A 17,536-nucleotide genomic window follows, 5' to 3' on the forward strand; every position below is an offset into this window, starting at 1 on the left:
TTTATTTAATGGGAAGTAGTAAGACTTATTAAATTTATTTAATCTACTTTTCTTCCCAGGCAAAATTTGATGTGCTGCAATTCCAAATTTCCAAAGTGAATGAAGGAATGAAGTCCTTTAAATTATGATTTTGTATAAATACTAGGCATTAACACAAAATCGACGGCACAAAATGGGCAGACTTTACTTGTTTGAAAAGGACTGGTTACAAGACAGACTTTTTTAATTTATTTAATGGGAAGAAGACTTATTTAGTTTAATTGATCTATTTTTGTTCCCTGCCAAAATTCGATTTGCTGCAATTCCAAATTTCCAAAGTGAATGAAGGAAAGAAGTCGTTTAAATTATGATTTTGTTTAAATACTAGGCATAGACACAAAATCTACGGCACAAAATGGGCAGACTTTACTTGTTTGAAGAGGACTGGTTACAAGACAGACTTTTCTGATTTATTTAATGGGAAGAGGACTTATTTAGTTTATTTAATCTATTTTTGTTCCCTGGCAAAATTGGATTTGCTGAAATTGTATTTTGCCAAATCTCGATTTGAGACCTGATAGGAAGTATTAAACGCTTAGTTAAATCAATACAAGTTGGTAATAAGAGCGAGTAATGTTGGTTGAACCGATGAATGAAGGTTGAAAGCAATTTAAATTATGACTTTGTATAAATACTAGATATTAACAGAACATCTACTGCGCAAAATGGGCAGAGTTTACTTGTTTGAGAAGGAGTGGCTTATTCAAAACTAAGATTTATGTAATCTGTTTGTTCCCAGGCAAAATTGGATGTGATGCAATTCCAAATTTCACCACATGATGGTGCCCAATTTTGACTTCATAGGACATATTAAACACTTAGCTTGTTATTATGTTCAAGGTAATCAGATTTGTTTATTATTCTAATGGCCTCTTCAAAACTATTCTGGATTACTACTTTGGATCTATTCTACATTACTTGGCAACAACATACTCTGTAACAGATTAGGCAGTATAATCACATATGTTAACTTGAGAGTGCCCACACTCAATCTACTTATCGTGATGTGTTAAATCAATTACTGTTAGACATTATTTGTCTGATAATCTACCAAATCTTTGAATTGAAGAATTTGTGATTTAATTAATAGCTTGTTCAGGGTAATCAGACTTGTATATAATTCTAATGGCCTTCTTTTGAAAACTATTCTGAATTACAACTTTGGATCTTATATTACTTTGCAACAATCTACTCGGTGACAGATTAGGCAGTATAATCACATATGTTAACTTCAGTGCCCACACTGTATTTATTTATGGTTATTTGTTAAATCAAGTACTGTTAGACATGAAATAGGAAGTGTTTAACATAAATGTTATGGCTACTCACCATTGTAGCTCGCTCCTGGTCAATGATATGAGCCTCTTCTTGCAGTGGAAAACTTGCAGCCAACAAACACCGTGGAACCTAAAGGAATGAAATTAAACATTAACATTTCGCCCGGACCAACATTCACACGTACAACGCAACGCGGCTACACTTCTGCTATTACAAACGTAAATCTCCTTAAACACAACGAGTGTTACTTACCGTGTACGCTCTAGGCAAAATTGGATGTGATGCAATTCCAAATCTATCTGAAACGGCAGTTAAAAGTAGAGTTACATCAAGTTTTCTTTTTTAATCAACACAATCATTTACAACCGTTGACCAGAAAGAATCGTCGAAATTCGACGTCCCCCACAAACGCCACGCTCACTCGCTTTTCAGGGCAACAAAAGTACTTCTTTTTAAAAACGATGAGTTGTACTTACCGTGTACGCTCTGGACGGTCCAGTTGCAAGCAGAAAATAAAAATATTTCTCTTGTTAGTCGTATGTTACCATCCGCTGTGTCTTTGTCAACATCGCCGCCATTTTCCTACTTCCTGCTGCGAGCCACGCCCACGGATTTAAATTTGGGCGGAAGCTCTTTCCATTGGCGTCGTTTTCGCGTATAGCAAATCCGATTGGTTGGGAAGGGGGCACGGTTATGCAGCCGAGGAGTCCTGTGATCGGTGGGATGTAAAGTAGGCGTCGACGTCACGTCCGCGTCACGTGACCACGACGTGGCAGACGTCAAATAGCAACCGCTGTTTTGTTTAGTAGACTTACAGTTGTTATGCATTGACATAATGGCGCACACACCAAATAGATTTAAATAAATTAAATAATTCTTCTGCCCACTCTCTTTTAAACAAGTTAACTCTCCCCGCGGATTTGAATTCCGGCGAAAGTTACGCCCATCGACGTCACGTATGTCACGTGACCACGACGTGGCAGATGTCATATAGCAACCGCGGTTTTGTTTAGTAGATTTACAGTTGTTATGCATTGGCATAATGGTGTGCACTCAAAATAGATTTAAATAAATTAAATATTTCTTCTGCCTACTCCCTTTTAAACAAGTTAACTCTGCCCACGTCCATTGACGTCTTGTCTGCGTCACGTGACCACGACGTAGCGACGTCATATAGTAACCGCTGTTTTGACCAGTAGACTTAGTTATTATGCGTTGACATAATGGCGCACTGGTTAGCATGGCCACCTCTTAAGCATGATGATGCGGGTTCGACGCCTGATCAATGTTAGCATGGAGTGAGCTGAAGTGCATGGCGCTGAAGATTTGAATCTTTGAAATGCGCTGAGGTCTGACATATCAGGCAGAATGGTTTGCCATCACGTTCAACAAAAAATAGAAACTTTCCCACTCTGATTAAAACGTCCTGTGTTCATCTACGTATTTTCGTTTTGCTGTGCATCTTTTCCCTGCCATTTCGAGAGCCCAATTGACACTCATAGTTTAAAGAAATGTGTTTGCCCATCCTACTTTGTGGAATTTCACCACATGCGCTTTTGACCAAAATACCAAATTGAACTCAAGTGAAGCCAACACGCACAACCCCCCCCCCCCCCCACACACACACACACACACACACACACAAATGTTGATATGAACATAAAAGAGCCGCATGCGGTTCGGGAGTTGCGGCTTGGCCAAACCTGTACTATACAACTTTATTTGTATAAAATTTTCACAACAGCTGTCACACAAACAAAGCGGGAAAAACCGAAGACGTGCGTGTTCCGCCCACGCTGGATTTATTTGCACCTTTGAAAAGACACCGTATTGCCGCAGATGTGGCAAAGAGTACTTTTGGGCATCTGAGACGGAAGGATGTCCAAAGCATCACGTCACCTGCTCTGGTAGGCATGGTGGTGGGACGTTGAGGTCAACCGCTTTGGGGTTGGCTGACTCTTTGATCGCAGGATGCCACACACTTGAAGACAGAAGCAGAAAAGCAGAGCTAAATGCAAAATGTACTCACCGGTGACTCCAATTTTTTTCCCCCCTGAAGAAACAGCTGGATGGGTGGCCCCGGCTGGCCAGTGGGACTCTTGTTATTCTGACCCTTTTTAGTGCGCGTTTGGGGCAACAACCGTTTTTTGTGGCGCTCTCTTCTGGTTCAAAAGTGCCCTGCATGTGAATTTGCTTTTCCTGCCTTCTGATTGGATGAGCGCCGGTGTGACGCGGTGCCTCTGTCACCGTGGCGGGGGGTATACGTTGGCATCGGAGCGTCTGCCAACGTCTGAGACCGGCTGGCAGTGTATCGGAGGTGTCGAGTGCGGTGCCGCTGGAGCTCACTCACCAGCTGGTGTTAGGGCCACAGAATGAAGGCCAAGGAGAAGAATAGAAAGAGAAACAGAAACTTCTCCTCCAATTGTTTGATTTGTCTCTTCTGAGCTTCGATGAATTCTTTCAGCTCTTTGTTCCTCTATGACGGACAAATGGAAAGTGGCATTCAAAAGCCAGTAAGCGTGCAAGTAAGTGCCGGGCTGGCTTTGGGCCCTTACCTGTTGCGCGCTGTGCAGCAGATCCATTCTCTCTTGGAGGATGCAAGCGTCGCGCTCCCTCAACTCGCACATCAGGGCTCGCTTCCATTGGTCCACGGCGCTCCTAAGCTCTTCTCTCTGATCCGCCGTCAGCACGTCATTCACGCCAGCGTGGCTGGCTTTTTTGCCGTCCGTGGCGGGGCAGTCCCGCTGCGGTAGCGCCTCGTACAACATGGCCTCCAGCTCCAGGATCCTCTGGGCCGCAATCCTCGTCCATCAGTGGTCCGGCGGGAGATTTGAGGGCGGCTTACCTTATGAGCCTGGTCCATGGAACACTTCCTGAAGTCCAACTCTTCATCCAGGTAGCCCTTCTGCTTGCAGAACATATCCTAGCACAGCTCAAGGTCAGAATTGTTGGGGCACATTGCCGGAGTTCCCCTTGGCTGATGTCGCGTGTCTGTCTACCTTCTCACTTTCAATGTCCAACATCTTCTGTTGAAGTGCTGACTTGGTCACTTTGATGTATTCTAACCACTGAGGAAAGGCTGCTGTCACATAAGCAGAATGCGAGAGCGTGCGTGGACGTGCGCGTTACCTTCTCGGCTAGGGTGAGAAGGGTCCTGGCGTGAATCACGACCACCTGCTCCTCGTTGGTGAGATTCTGCAAGAGCCCAAAGGCACAGCGTCAACAAGCTTCTTTCAGCGCAAAGCCTTCCAAAAGTCACATTTGAGCCGCCGAGTCTCGTGGAGTGCGAACATAAGGAGTTCGACATACACTTACGGCGTTATAGCCCAGGATGTCCAGCTTCTTCATCAGATCACTGATGACGATGTCCGGGGGAAAGGCGCAAGGAGCAATGTAAGGTGTTCTGGGACCTCGGGTTAAGGTTAGGGTTGCGAGGGACGCCTTACGTACGCTCACGCCCTCGGCCTCGCAGTAGATCTGCAAAGGGCTGAGGCCGTCTGGGAAACGGACTTGCAGAAACTTCAAGACGGGGGAGCGCCACTCCCTCTCCTGAAAGGCAGAGGCATGCATCCGTCCGTCCGTCCGTCCGTCCGTCCGTCACATCTCTGGCCTCAACACGCTTGTGCGAGTCTTCCCACCTCCAGCTCCAGGATGCGGAACTCAAGCAGTTCGTTTTGGTCTCGGATATCCTGGATGTGCTCTTTCAGACGCGCTTCTTCCGCCTCCATCCGCCTGACCTGAAAAGACAGTCAGACCTCATCTGCGGGGCTTCCCGACAGGTGTGACGCCAAGCGACTCCGCCCAGCGCCTTTCTTTCCGTCACCTTTTCGGCCAACTGCTGATTGCTCTGACGCAGCAGCTGCTTCTCCTCCACCCACTTGACATTCTAGAAGAGACAAACGCGTGGACAGCTTTGGAATGTTGTGTCATTTTCATCCACAAATTCTTTGGTTGACTGGAAAATGACATTTGCTTTTCTCCGCATTTTCCCAGCCACGTTCGGGGGGGGGGGGGGGGGGGGGGGGTTGGTCCAGTAATGCCAGACGGATGAGTGACTGAAGAATGTAGCTATTTTGTCTGAGAAAAAGGTGTGCTCATTGATGAGCTTACCTGTCCTTGTTGCTTCAGCGCTGACTCCAGATCTGCTACTCTGCTTTGATAGTGACCCATTTCTACCATCAGCTTTTCTCTGGTCTGAAAGGAGGAGGAGGGAGGCTCCTCCTCCTCCTTTCAGACCAGAGAACACCCGAGGCTGGGTGAGAACGGGGAGGCTGCGACCCGGCCGGGGGTTGCGGGAAGGGGCGCCACCTTGATCTCCTTCTCGGCGTCGTAGTCCCCTTTCGCTGGTCTGGGCTAGCAGAGCGTAGGCTCGTTGCAGCGCTTGATATTCTTGCGTCAGCTGGCGGTAGCGAAGCTCCGCCTCTTCATGCACACACCAATGCAACACAGCACTAGTACCAGAATCAGTCAGACCGGCGACAAAGCACCCGCGACGCAAAGACGAGTCCGATTCCAGGCTGAAGAGGAATGTTTGGTGCCAATACGCTGGCAGAAATGGCGGGCTACCTCTTCGGGTTCCGTGTCGGGGGTTCTGTCGGTGTGAAAAGACAAGGACGATCCGTCCGAGTCCACCAACACGTCTTCGTCGTAGCCGTAAAATGTTTCGATGACCTGCGGGCGCGGAAGCAAACATCTCTCTGAACAAACTGAAGCGACACCTCACGATGAATCGACGAGAGGAACGATAGCGAGAAAAAGGCCATTTCATCTTGCGCAACACCAAGCAGCCGCAAACAAACAGACTCACCTTGCAGGACCTCACGCTTTGTTCCTCCTCAGAGATTCTCGACGTCGGTATCGTAGCAGCAAATCTCTCTCCTGTCGACACAAATAATCCGCCTTTGAGATTCTTTGGATGCAAAGGGAACGAACGGCTCCGGCGCAGAAACAAACGCGACTCACAATGACATTTCTGACATGAGCTCCTGTCTCCAGAGCCTGAAAAACACGTCACCGGCGATGATTGGAGGGACGCTCGTCTTTTCCAAAAGTGACAACTACAGGGTGTGTCAGGGTTTTCCAGATTATCTTTATCGTATCATTGTGTTGCTTTGACTTTGACTGCGACCTGTAATAAATAATATTATTTATCCCTTATTTATCCCTATCGCTTATCCCTTCCTACACAAAGTCGTAAAACACCCCTTGCTATGTTTTGACTAGAGGTCAAGGGCTTCCTCTATTCAATCCACTCTTACACCCACCCTGTTTCTCTTAATTAAAATGCTCGTGCAGGAGCCGAGAGTCAGACTTCATTCGTACAACGGATGGACTCTCCACCTGCAGGTGTCCAAAAGAACTTACTTGTCTCCCGTGTGGTTCTTGCAAAATAAGTTGGAGCGAGCGCAACTCTAACAGGGTGCATTTTGCCACTAGCTGCCTACGGACAATGACGTCGCGCTCGCGGCTCATGGTTGACGGGCTGAGCAGCCGGGCAAGTCCGTCGTTTTCAGCGCACAGCGAGTGGCAAAGGCGCTGACAAAACGGGAGCTTTGAGCTGCTGAAAACGGCAAAACAAGTCTAAAGCGTGTTCAAACGCGTGCGCACAATGCTCCTGCTTGAAAGGTCGGAATTTAAGGGGCCAATTTTTTGGATGGCGGCCGCCGGCCAAGCTTTGGACGGAAAAGGTTTCCTGGCGACAGCGAGCGAGCGCGGCGCTGCCGTACGTGCACCGAGTCGCCTGCCTGAAGACCTTGGACAAGTCGTCGATGATGTGCCGCTGCTCCACAACTTGAAGGAACTCCATTTCACCGTCCTGCTGGCCGCAACCGCGGTCCAGGTCATTGAGCGAACTAGGCCTTCTCTGTGGAACACAAATGCAGTGGACTCTGTTGGCACGCCGCCGTTGTCTGCGTCGACTTACCAAGCTTGCCATCTCCTCGTTCTCCTGGGTGACAAAGCGCACTTTGTTTTCAAGGCGACACAGCACCAGCGAGAGTTCTTCATTCTTCCTGCTCAGGCGTTTGTTTTTGTACAGGAGTGGCAGAAACTGGCTTTCTGTTTCTCTCAGTCGCTTTAGCTGCAAGCATGAAGTGCGGGATGTGAAAGACGCACAACACGCGGGCCAGAACGTATCCATTCCTTTTGCATCGGTTTGAACGGAATCGTGGCTTTGGCTCCCAATAAAAGACATCTACCAGGCAACCGACTCGCCGCGCCGCTCAACTAATAAGCAAGCGCAATGGGTGCCTCGCTGGATGGCGCGCATCAAACGTAGCGCAAACCTTCAAGCGTGCCGTCAATAAATTACCAGTTCATTGCGCTCTTCAGAAAGCAGGGCGTTTCGATCCTCCAGTTTCCTGATGACTGCGCTGAGCTCAGCGATTTTCAGATGAAACCGTCGCGTGTCCCGATCCTCCTGAGACTGAAAACGCCCCGCAACACACACACACAAGCACTCGTTCAAAGTTCAAAACTGTTTTTGTGCTACCTTCCTCCAGCAACGAACTAAGTCATGCGTACTGCAAGTGTGTGATGAGGTGGCTTACGCAATGAAGAGGATTGCTAGTAGCGGCGTTGACCCCACTTCCAGGGTAGTTTAGGCCCGCCCTTTGGGAATCCCTCAGGGCAGCGATCTGCTGCTCGGCAGCCTGAGTCTGCAGCTGAAGGCGGTGGACGTGGCCGGCCCCAGGGCTTCATCCAAAACACTAACCGCTCTGTCTTTCAGCTTGATCTCATCCGTCTGGATGTACAAACGGGGAGCGCTCAGGCAGGCGGGCAAACTCATTTGCCAGAATTGTGACAAAAACAAAGAGAGCAACCGGCCAATTTTTTTCTGGAATCGACTAGAACACCTTTGCTGTGACAAAAGCGAAGCGAGCAACCGGACATTTTCTTCTTGTGAAATAGAATAGAATAGAATGCCTTAGGTGTCATTGCACTGCAGGTATACAACGAAATTGGGAACATAGCCACGCACCGCGCATCTGATCAGTCCTACCAGTCGGCGGATCTCCCTCTCGCAGTCTCTCTTGGTTCGGCTCAGCTCCTCCCGATGCTGGTGATGAGCCGATCGGAGCTCGGCCGCTCGGGACTGCCAGGCCTGCTGGGCCGCTGCCAGGGCTTCTTCCGCGCTCCTGGTGGAGGCGACACCGCTCGGTCTCCCGACACCGCCGCGTCTCCTCCACCTCCGCCAGCAAAGCGCCCCCCCTCCTCACCTGAGCAGACATTGCGCCACACCGGGCCGTTGAGACCGCAACGGAGCGCCGCGACGCTTACTGGGGACAAGCTACACAATACGGTAGCGGCCGCATCGAAGCCCGACGTGGCGTGCGGATAGTCAGACACGGATAGAGCGGATCACCTTGTCCATGGAGCCGTCCCTCAGGCTGAGGACCAAGGCATTCAGTCGCTGGATCTCTCCATCTTTGATTTTGATCACTCTCATCAGCTCCATTTCATGCTGCCGCAGTAATGTCTCCCTGGTAATGGCTAACTCTTTCTGCTTCTCCTCATGGAGTTTGCTTTTGAGTTCCGTCATGGCGGCGGTGGCACGGTGGTGCTCCGCCCGCAGGTCCTGACTTCTCTCTCTCTCCAGACAGCTGACCTGACATGACTTAGACTTAGACTTAGACAAACTTTATTGTCATCTTGTCTGCACATGGTGCATACAAAACGAAATTCCGTTGCATACGTCTTACAACAAAGTAGTGATATTGCAGTTGAATAGAAGTAACATACCCTATGAAAATATATATATATACATATATACTATATATATATATATATATATATATATATATATATATATTAAAAATAAGTATAAAGTGCAGCTTTGATAATTATGCAATAGTGCAAGTAGGCAAAACAGTATTCAAGAGTGTGCAGAGGAATGCTAAACCATGTATTAAACTTCTATTTAAAGGGTTTATACAAGTTCAGTAAAGTTGGTAGTGCGAGATAGTGCAAGATAGAGGTCCGTAGTGTCATAAAGTACAGTTCTGTGAATGTGTGATGCAGAGTTCAGTTTAGAGCTCAACAGTTCTAGTGTTCAACAGTCTGATGACAGCAGGGAAAAAGCTGTTGCAGAACCTGGTGGACCTGCAGCGGATGCTGCAAACCTCTTCCCAGAGGGCAGCAGGGAGAACAGTCCATGGTGGGGGTGTGATGGGTCATTGATGATGTTACGGGCACGGGACATGCAGCGCTGAGATGAAATGTCCTGAATGGAGGGAAGAGGAGCCCCTATGATCCTCTCTGCTGTCCTCACCACTCTCCTCACGTTCTTCCAATCGGAGGCGGTGCAGCCTCCACACCACACAGAGAGACAGCTTGTCAGAATGCTCTCTATGGTGCTCCTGTAGAACGTCCTCATGATGGGTGGGGGCAGGTGGGCTCTCCTCATCCTCCGCAGGAAGTACAAGCGCTTCTGTGCCCTCTTGACCAGTGCCGTAGTGTTCATAGTCCAGGTGAGGTCTTCTGTGATGTGGACCCCCAGGAATTTGGTGGTGCTGACCACCTCCACAGCTGAGCTGTTGATGATCAGTGGAGCGTGGTGAGGCTGTTTTTTCCTGAAGTCGACGATGATCTCCTTCATCTTCTCCTCATTCAGGATCAGGCTGTTTTCTCTGCACCAGCCCACCAGCTGCTCCACCTCCTCTCTGTAGTCCAGGTCGTTGTTGTCTCTGATGAGCCCCACCACCGTTGTGTCGTCTGCTGACTTCACGATGTGATTGGTGGTGAACCTGAGGACGCAGTCGTGTGTCATCAGGGTGCACAGCAGGGGGCTCAGGACGCAGCCCTGAAGGGAGCCTGTGCTGAGGGTGATGACATCAGAGGTGTTCTGTCCGACCCGGACTGACTGAGGTCTGTTGGTGAGGAAGTCTAGCAGCCAGTTGCGAAGGGGGGTGTTGAAGCCCAGGTGTTCCAATTTTCCTACCAGATGCTGTGGGATGATGGTGTTAAACGCTGAGCTGAAGTCCAGGAACAGCCTCCGCACATGGGTGTTCTTCTCCTCCAGGTGAGCCAGGCTCAGGTGAAGAACGGAGGAGATGGCGTCCTGAGTGGAGCGGTTTTGCCGGTCGGCAAACTGGAACGGGTCAAATAATAGGGGGAGTCTGGAAACGATGTGACCTTTAAGCAGCCTTTCGAAGCACTTCATCATAACCGGAGTCAGTGCAACAGGCCGGTAATCATTAAATGAGGTGATTTGAGGTTTCTTCGGCACCGGAATGATGGAGGCAGTCTTAAAGCACGCCGGCACTGTGGCTTGGCCCAGCGAGGTGTTAAAAATGTCTGTGATGACCCCAGCCAGATGACTTGCACATTCCCTGAACACACGCCCAGGAATGTTGTCGGGGCCAGGGGCCTTACAGGGGTTGACTCTCCTCAGGGTCTTCAACACATCGGCGGAGTCAAGGCAGAGTACCTCCTCTTCCTGATGGGGGACAGTTTTAACTGCTGGAGTGCCGTTTAGTGCCTCGAACCTCCCAAAGAAGTTATTTAGACCATTTAGAAAGTCAGCATCAACTACACCCACCGGGGGGGGGGAGGGTGAGTTGTAGTCTGTAATCGCCCGTATGCCTTGCCACATACTCCTGATGTTTTTGACGTCGTGGAAACGATCCTGAAATTTTCGACTGCGGTCTCGCTTCGCTATCCTGATGGCACGGTTCAAGTTGGCTCTCGCTGTCCTCAGTGTCTCCTTGTCGCCAGACTTGAAGGCAGAGTTCCGCGCTCGTAGCGTTTGACGTACCTCCTCAGTCATCCAGGGTCGTTGGTTGCCCCGGGTGATGATATTCTTAGTGGTGCTGACGTCCTCGGTGCATTTGTTGATGTAGGCTGACACAGTCATGGCACACGCATGTCTAATCTACATCGGGAAAACTGGGAGGGAGGGAGGCAGGCAGGGAGGCAGGCAGGGAGGCAGGCAGGGAGGCAGGCAGTGTCTGTCTGTTGAGGTTTTCACCTTGTTCTTCTCCTGCTGAAGTTCTAACTGGACGTCCATCAGTTTGGTTCTCAGCTCGTCATTGGCGGCCTGAAGGGCGTCCGTTCGCTCCGCCTTGGCCCGCCCTGCCGGAGCTCGTTTGGACATCTCTTACTCGAGTCTCGCCCGGTCGTCAGTCAGAGATCACAACATTTGTACCTGGAGAGCACAAACGCAGCGCTGTTTTCCACTGGCTTCGAACTCAACTTCAATCGGTACCGTAACTTACAACATCATAAACATAGAACTAGCTTGACTTAGTCATTGAATAAATGCATTTGGTTCTTCAAAACTGCATCACGCAACATAGCGTGACCGAGACGGCCGTTATCCACCTGCGTGAAGTTATTTGGTGAAATGAATGAGATGTTTAAGACACCATCGTTCTGTCTCTATGTAGATGAAGGTAAATAATCGATTGCTGAAGGTCCAAAGGTGTTGTGATAAACAAATAAACATATTAGTGATTAGTGACATATTTGTGATAAACATATTAGGCAGGATAATCACATATGTTAACGTGACTGCCCACACTGTATTTATTTATGGTTATTTGTTAAATCGAGTACTGTTAGACATGAAATAGGAAGTGTTTAACATAAATGGAAGACGAAAGGGGTACTCACCATTGTAGCTCCTGCTGGTCAATGATACGAGCCTCTTCTTGCAGTGGAAAACATACAGCCAACAAACACCGTGGAACCTAAAGGAATGAAATTAAACATTAACATTTAGCCTCAACCAACATTCACAGATACAACGCAACGCAAACTACACAAACGTAAATCTTTTTAAACACAATGAGTTGTACTTACCGTGTACGCTCTAGACGGTCCACTTGCAAGCGGAAAATAAAGATATTTCTGTTGATAATCGTCGTGTTTGTATCCGGTGTCTCGCTCAAGGCCATTGCGCCCACAGATTTGAATTTTGGCGAGAGTTCAGCCTATTGACGTCATTTCCGCGGTGTAATACCCGCATATCTGAAACGGCAAAGTTAAGAGTAGAGTTAAATAAAGTTTTTAGTCAACGCAATAATTTACAACCGTTGACCAGTCGAAATAATCGTCGAAATTTGGCGTCTGTGGCTGGAAGCAGACGCCGAGTTCGACATTCCTCCCAAACGCCACACTCCCTCGCTTTTCAGGGCTAAAAAAAAACAGTTGTAATTACCTTGTACGCTCTAGACGGTCAAGTTGCAAGCTGAAAACAAAAATATTTGCCTTGTTAGTCATCGTGTTACTAACAGCTGTGTCTTGTTTGCCAGAACTGCCGCTTTCCTACTTCCTGTTGCAAGCCACGCCCACGGATTATAATTTTGCCGTGAGTTCCGCCTATTGACGTCATGTCCGCGTCACATGACTGCGACGTAATATTATCTAAAACTGTTTGTGCGGTATTGTGTTGTTCTGTGCGGTATTGTGTTATTCTGTGCGGCGTCGTGTTGTTCTGTGCGGCGTCGTGTTGTTCAGTGCGACGTCGTGTTGTTCAGTGCGGCATGGTGTTGTTCAGTGCGGCATGGTGTTGTTCAGTGCGGCATGGTGTTGTTCAGTGCGGCATAATGTTGTTCAGTGCGGCATAATGTTGTTCAGTGCGGCATGGTGTTGTTCAGTGCGGCATGGTGTTGTTCAGTGCGGCATGGTGTTGTTCAGTGCGGCATAATGTTGTTCAGTGCGCCATAATGTTGTTCAGTGCGGCATGGTGTTGTTCAGTGCGGGATGGTGTTGTTCAGTGCAGGATGGTGTTGTTCAGTGCGGCATGGTGTTGTTCAATGCGGCATGGTGTTGTTCAGTGCGGGATGGTGTTGTTCAGTGCGGCATGGTGTTGTTCAATGCGGCATGGTGTTGTTCAGTGCGGGATGGTGTTGTTCAGTGCAGGATGGTGTTGTTCAGTGCGGCATGGTGTTGTTCAGTGCGGAATGGTGTTGTTCAGTGCGGCATGGTGTTGTTCAGTGCGGCATGGTGTTGTTCAGTGCAGGATGGTGTTGTTCAATGCGGGATCGTGTTGTTCAGTGCGGCATGGTGTTGTTCAGTGCGGCATGGTGTTGTTCAGTGCGGCATAATGTTGTTCAGTGCGGCATGGTGTTGTTCAGTGCGGCATGGTGTTGTTCAGTGCGGCATGGTGTTGTTCAGTGCGGCATGGTGTTGTTCAGTGCGGCATAATGTTGTCCAGTGCGCCATAATGTTGTTCAGTGCGGCATGGTGTTGTTTAGTGCGGGATGGTGTTGTTCAGTGCAGGATGGTGTTGTTCAGTGCGGCATGGTGTTGTTCAATGCGGCATGGTGTTGTTCAGTGCGGGATGGTGTTGTTCAGTGCGGCATGGTGTTGTTCAGTGCGGCATAATGTTGTTCAGTGCGGCATGGTGTTGTTCAGTGCGGCATGGTGTTGTTCAGTGCGGCATGGTGTTGTTCAGTGCGGCATGGTGTTGTTCAGTGCGGAATGGTGTTGTTCAGTGCGGCATGGTGTTGTTCAGTGCGGGATGGTGTTGTTCAATGCGGGATCGTGTTGTTCAGTGCGGGGTGGTGTTGTTCAGTGCAGGATGGTGTTGTTCAGTGCAGGATGGTGTTGTTCAGTGCGGCATGGTGTTGTTCAATGCAGGATCGTGTTGTTCAGTGCAGCATAATGTTGTTCAGTGCAGCATGGTGTTGTTCAGTGCGGCATGGTGTTGTTCAATGCGGCATGGTGTTGTTCAGTGCGGGATGGTGTTGTTCAGTGCGGCATGGTGTTTTTCAGTGCGGCATAATGTTGTTCAGTGCGGCATGGTGTTGTTCAGTGCGGCATGGTGTTGTTCAGTGCAGGATGGTGTTGTTCAGTGCGGCATGGTGTTGTTCAATGCAGGATCGTGTTGTTCAGTGCAGCATAATGTTGTTCAGTGCAGCATGGTGTTGTTCAGTGCGGCATGGTGTTGTTCAATGCGGCATGGTGTTGTTCACTGCGGGATGGTGTTGTTCAATGCGGGATCGTGTTGTTCAGTGCGGCATAATGTTGTTCAGTGCAGCATGGTGTTGTTCAGTGCGGCATAGTGTTGTTCAGTGCGACATAATGTTGTTTAGTGCGGCATAATGTTGTTCAGTGCGGCATAATGTTGTTCAGTGCGGCATGGTGTTGTTCAGTGCGGCATGGTGTTGTTCAGTGCGGCATGGTGTTGTTCAGTGCAGGATGGTGTTGTTCAGTGCGGCATGGTGTTGTTTAATGCGGCATGGTGTTGTTCAGTGCGGGATGGTGTTGTTCAGTGCAGGATGGTGTCGTTCAGTGCGGCATGGTGTTGTTCAGTGCGGAATGGTGTTGTTCAGTGCGGCATGGTGTTGTTCAGTGCGGCATGGTGTTGTTCAGTGCAGGATGGTGTTGTTCAATGCGGGATCGTGTTGTTCAGTGCGGCATGGTGTTGTTCAGTGCGGCATGGTGTTGTTCAGTGCGGCATAATGTTGTTCAGTGCGGCATGGTGTTGTTCAGTGCGGCATGGTGTTGTTCAGTGCGGCATGGTGTTGTTCAGTGCGGCATGGTGTTGTTCAGTGCGGCATAATGTTGTCCAGTGCGCCATAATGTTGTTCAGTGCGGCATGGTGTTGTTTAGTGCGGGATGGTGTTGTTCAGTGCAGGATGGTGTTGTTCAGTGCGGCATGGTGTTGTTCAATGCGGCATGGTGTTGTTCAGTGCGGGATGGTGTTGTTCAGTGCGGCATGGTGTTGTTCAGTGCGGCATAATGTTGTTCAGTGCGGCATGGTGTTGTTCAGTGCGGCATGGTGTTGTTCAGTGCGGCATGGTGTTGTTCAGTGCGGCATGGTGTTGTTCAGTGCGGAATGGTGTTGTTCAGTGCGGCATGGTGTTGTTCAGTGCGGGATGGTGTTCAATGCGGGATCGTGTTGTTCAGTGCGGGGTGGTGTTGTTCAGTGCAGGATGGTGTTGTTCAGTGCAGGATGGTGTTGTTCAGTGCGGCATGGTGTTGTTCAATGCAGGATCGTGTTGTTCAGTGCAGCATAATGTTGTTCAGTGCAGCATGGTGTTGTTCAGTGCGGCATGGTGTTGTTCAATGCGGCATGGTGTTGTTCAGTGCGGGATGGTGTTGTTCAGTGCGGCATGGTGTTTTTCAGTGCGGCATAATGTTGTTCAGTGCGGCATGGTGTTGTTCAGTGCGGCATGGTGTTGTTCAGTGCGACATAATGTTGTTCAGTGCGGCATAATGTTGTTCAGTGCGGCATGGTGTTGTTCAGTGCGGCATGGTGTTGTTCAGTGCGGCATGGTGTTGTTCAGTGCGGCATGGTGTTGTTCAGTGCAGGATGGTGTTGTTCAGTGCAGGATGGTGTTGTTCAATGCGGCATGGTGTTGTTCAGTGCGGGATGGTGTTGTTCAGTGCAGGATGGTGTTGTTCAGTGCGGCATGGTGTTGTTCAGTGCGGAATGGTGTTGTTCAGTGCGGCATGGTGTTGTTCAGTGCGGCATGGTGTTGTTCAGTGCAGGATGGTGTTGTTCAATGCGGGATGGTGTTGTTCAGTGCGGGATGGTGTTGTTCAGTGCAGGATGGTGTTGTTCAGTGCGGCATGGTGTTGTTCAATGCGGCATGGTGTTCAGTGCAGGATGGTGTTGTTCAGTGCGGCATGGTGTTGTTCAATGCGGCATGGTGTTGTTCAATGCGGCATGGTGTTGTTCAGTGCGGCATGGTGTTGTTCAGTGCGGCATGGTGTTGTTCAGTGCAGCGTAATGTTGTTCAGTGCGGCATGGTGTTGTTCAGTGCGGAATGGTGTTGTTCAGTGCGGCATGGTGTTGTTCAGTGCAGGATGGTGTTGTTCAGTGCGGCATGGTGTTGCTCAGTGCGGCATGGTGTTGTTCAGTGCGGGATGGTGTTGTTCATTGCGGCATGGTGTTGTTCAGTGCGGCATGGTGTTGTTCAGTGCGGCATGGTGTTGTTCAGTGCGGCATAATGTTGTTCAGTGCGCCATAATGTTGTTCAGTGCGGCATGGTGTTGTTCAGTGCGTGATGGTTTTGTTCAGTGCAGGATGGTGTTGTTCAGTGCGGCATGGTGTTGTTCAGTGCGGCATAATGTTGTTCAGTGCGGCATAATGTTGTTCAGTGCGGCATAATGTTGTTCAGTGCGGGATGGTGTTGTTCATTGCGGCATGGTGTTGTTCAGTGCGGCATGGTGTTGTTCAGTGCGGCATGGTGTTGTTCAGTGCGGGATGGTGTTGTTCAGTGCAGGATGGTGTTGTTCAGTGCGGCATGGTGTTGTTCAGTGCGGCATGGTGTTGTTCATTTCGGCATAATGTTGTTCAGTGCGGCATAATGTTGTTTAGTGCGGCATGGTGTTGTTCAGTGCGGGATGGTGTTGTTCAGTGCGTTATAATGTTGTTCAGTGCGGCATGGTGTTGTTCAGTGCGGCATGGTGTTGTTCAGTGCGGCATGGTGTTGTTCAGTGCGGCATAATGTTGTTCAGTGCGGCATAATGTTGTTCAGTGCGGCATGGTGTTGTTCAGTGCGGGATGGTGTTGTTCAGTGCGGGATGGTGTTGTTCAGTGCGGCATGGTGTTCAATGCGGAATGGTGTTGTTCAGTGCAGGATGGTGTTGTTCAGTGCGGCATGGTGTTGTTCAGTGCGGCATAATGTTGTTCAGTGCGGCATGGTGTTGTTCAGTGCGGCATGGTGTTGTTCAGTGCGGCATGGTGTTGTTCAGTGCGGCATAATGTTGTTCAGTGCGGCATGGTGTTGTTCAGTGCGGCATGGTGTTGTTCAGTGCGGCATAATGTTCAGTGCGGCATAATGTTGTTCAGTGCGGCATGGTGTTGTTCAGTGCGGGATGGTGTTGTTTAGTGCAGGATGGTGTTGTTCAGTGCGGCATGGTGTTCAGTGCGGGATGGTGTCTTTCAGTGCGGCATGGTGTCGTTCAGTGCGGCATGGTGTCTTTCAGTGCGGCATGGTGTCGTTCAGTGAGGCATGGTGTTGTTCAGTGCGGCATGGTGTTGTTTAGTGCGGCATGGTGTTGTTCAGTGCGGGATGGTGTTGTTCAGTGTGGCATGGTGTTCAGTGCGGCATGGTGTTGTTCAGTGCGGTATCGTGTTGTTCAGTGCGGTATCGTGTTTCTCAGTGCGGTATCGTGTTGTTCAGTGCAGTATCGTTGTGTTGTTCGTATTGTGTTTAACACTTAGCCTCTAACACTTAGCCTCTAACACTTAGCCTCTAGCATCTAGAAGGTAAATAAATAGGAAGGAAGGACTCACCGGTGACGTCTTCGCCCACGTCCAAGC

At 49.3% G+C, this 17,536-nt stretch overlaps 1 protein-coding gene across 1 annotated transcript; it reads right to left on the bottom strand.

The window, feature by feature from the left end:
• Positions 1 to 3,261: 3,261 nt before the first annotated feature.
• On the bottom strand, positions 3,262 to 4,638 carry LOC148381225 (janus kinase and microtubule-interacting protein 3-like). Its single transcript, XM_088363964.1, has 2 exons — positions 3,873 to 4,638; positions 3,262 to 3,793 (listed from the first exon to the last, which is right to left on the bottom strand). The coding sequence occupies exons 1-2, from the start codon at positions 4,083 to 4,085 to the stop codon at positions 3,677 to 3,679; spliced, it is 330 nt and encodes a 109-aa protein (XP_088220090.1). The 5' UTR covers positions 4,086 to 4,638; the 3' UTR covers positions 3,262 to 3,676.
• Positions 4,639 to 17,536: the final 12,898 nt, after the last annotated feature.

The sequence above is a fragment of the Syngnathus floridae genome, chromosome 20, assembly GCF_059516105.1.
Source record: "Syngnathus floridae isolate MCC-2025c chromosome 20, RoL_Sflo_1.0, whole genome shotgun sequence".
NCBI lineage: Eukaryota > Metazoa > Chordata > Actinopteri > Syngnathiformes > Syngnathidae > Syngnathus > Syngnathus floridae.

What these genes read in the sequence shown, in the direction of transcription:
- LOC148381225 (XM_088363964.1), bottom strand. Translation starts at nt 4,085, where the DNA reads ATGTTGTACGAGGCGCTACCGCAGCGGGACTGCCCCGCCACGGACGGC. An exon ending in TGCTGCACAGCGCGCAACAG is followed by an intron (nt 3,794 to 3,872) that starts GTAAGGGCCCAA and finishes TGTCCGTCATAG; the next exon opens with AGGAACAAAGAGCTGAAAGA.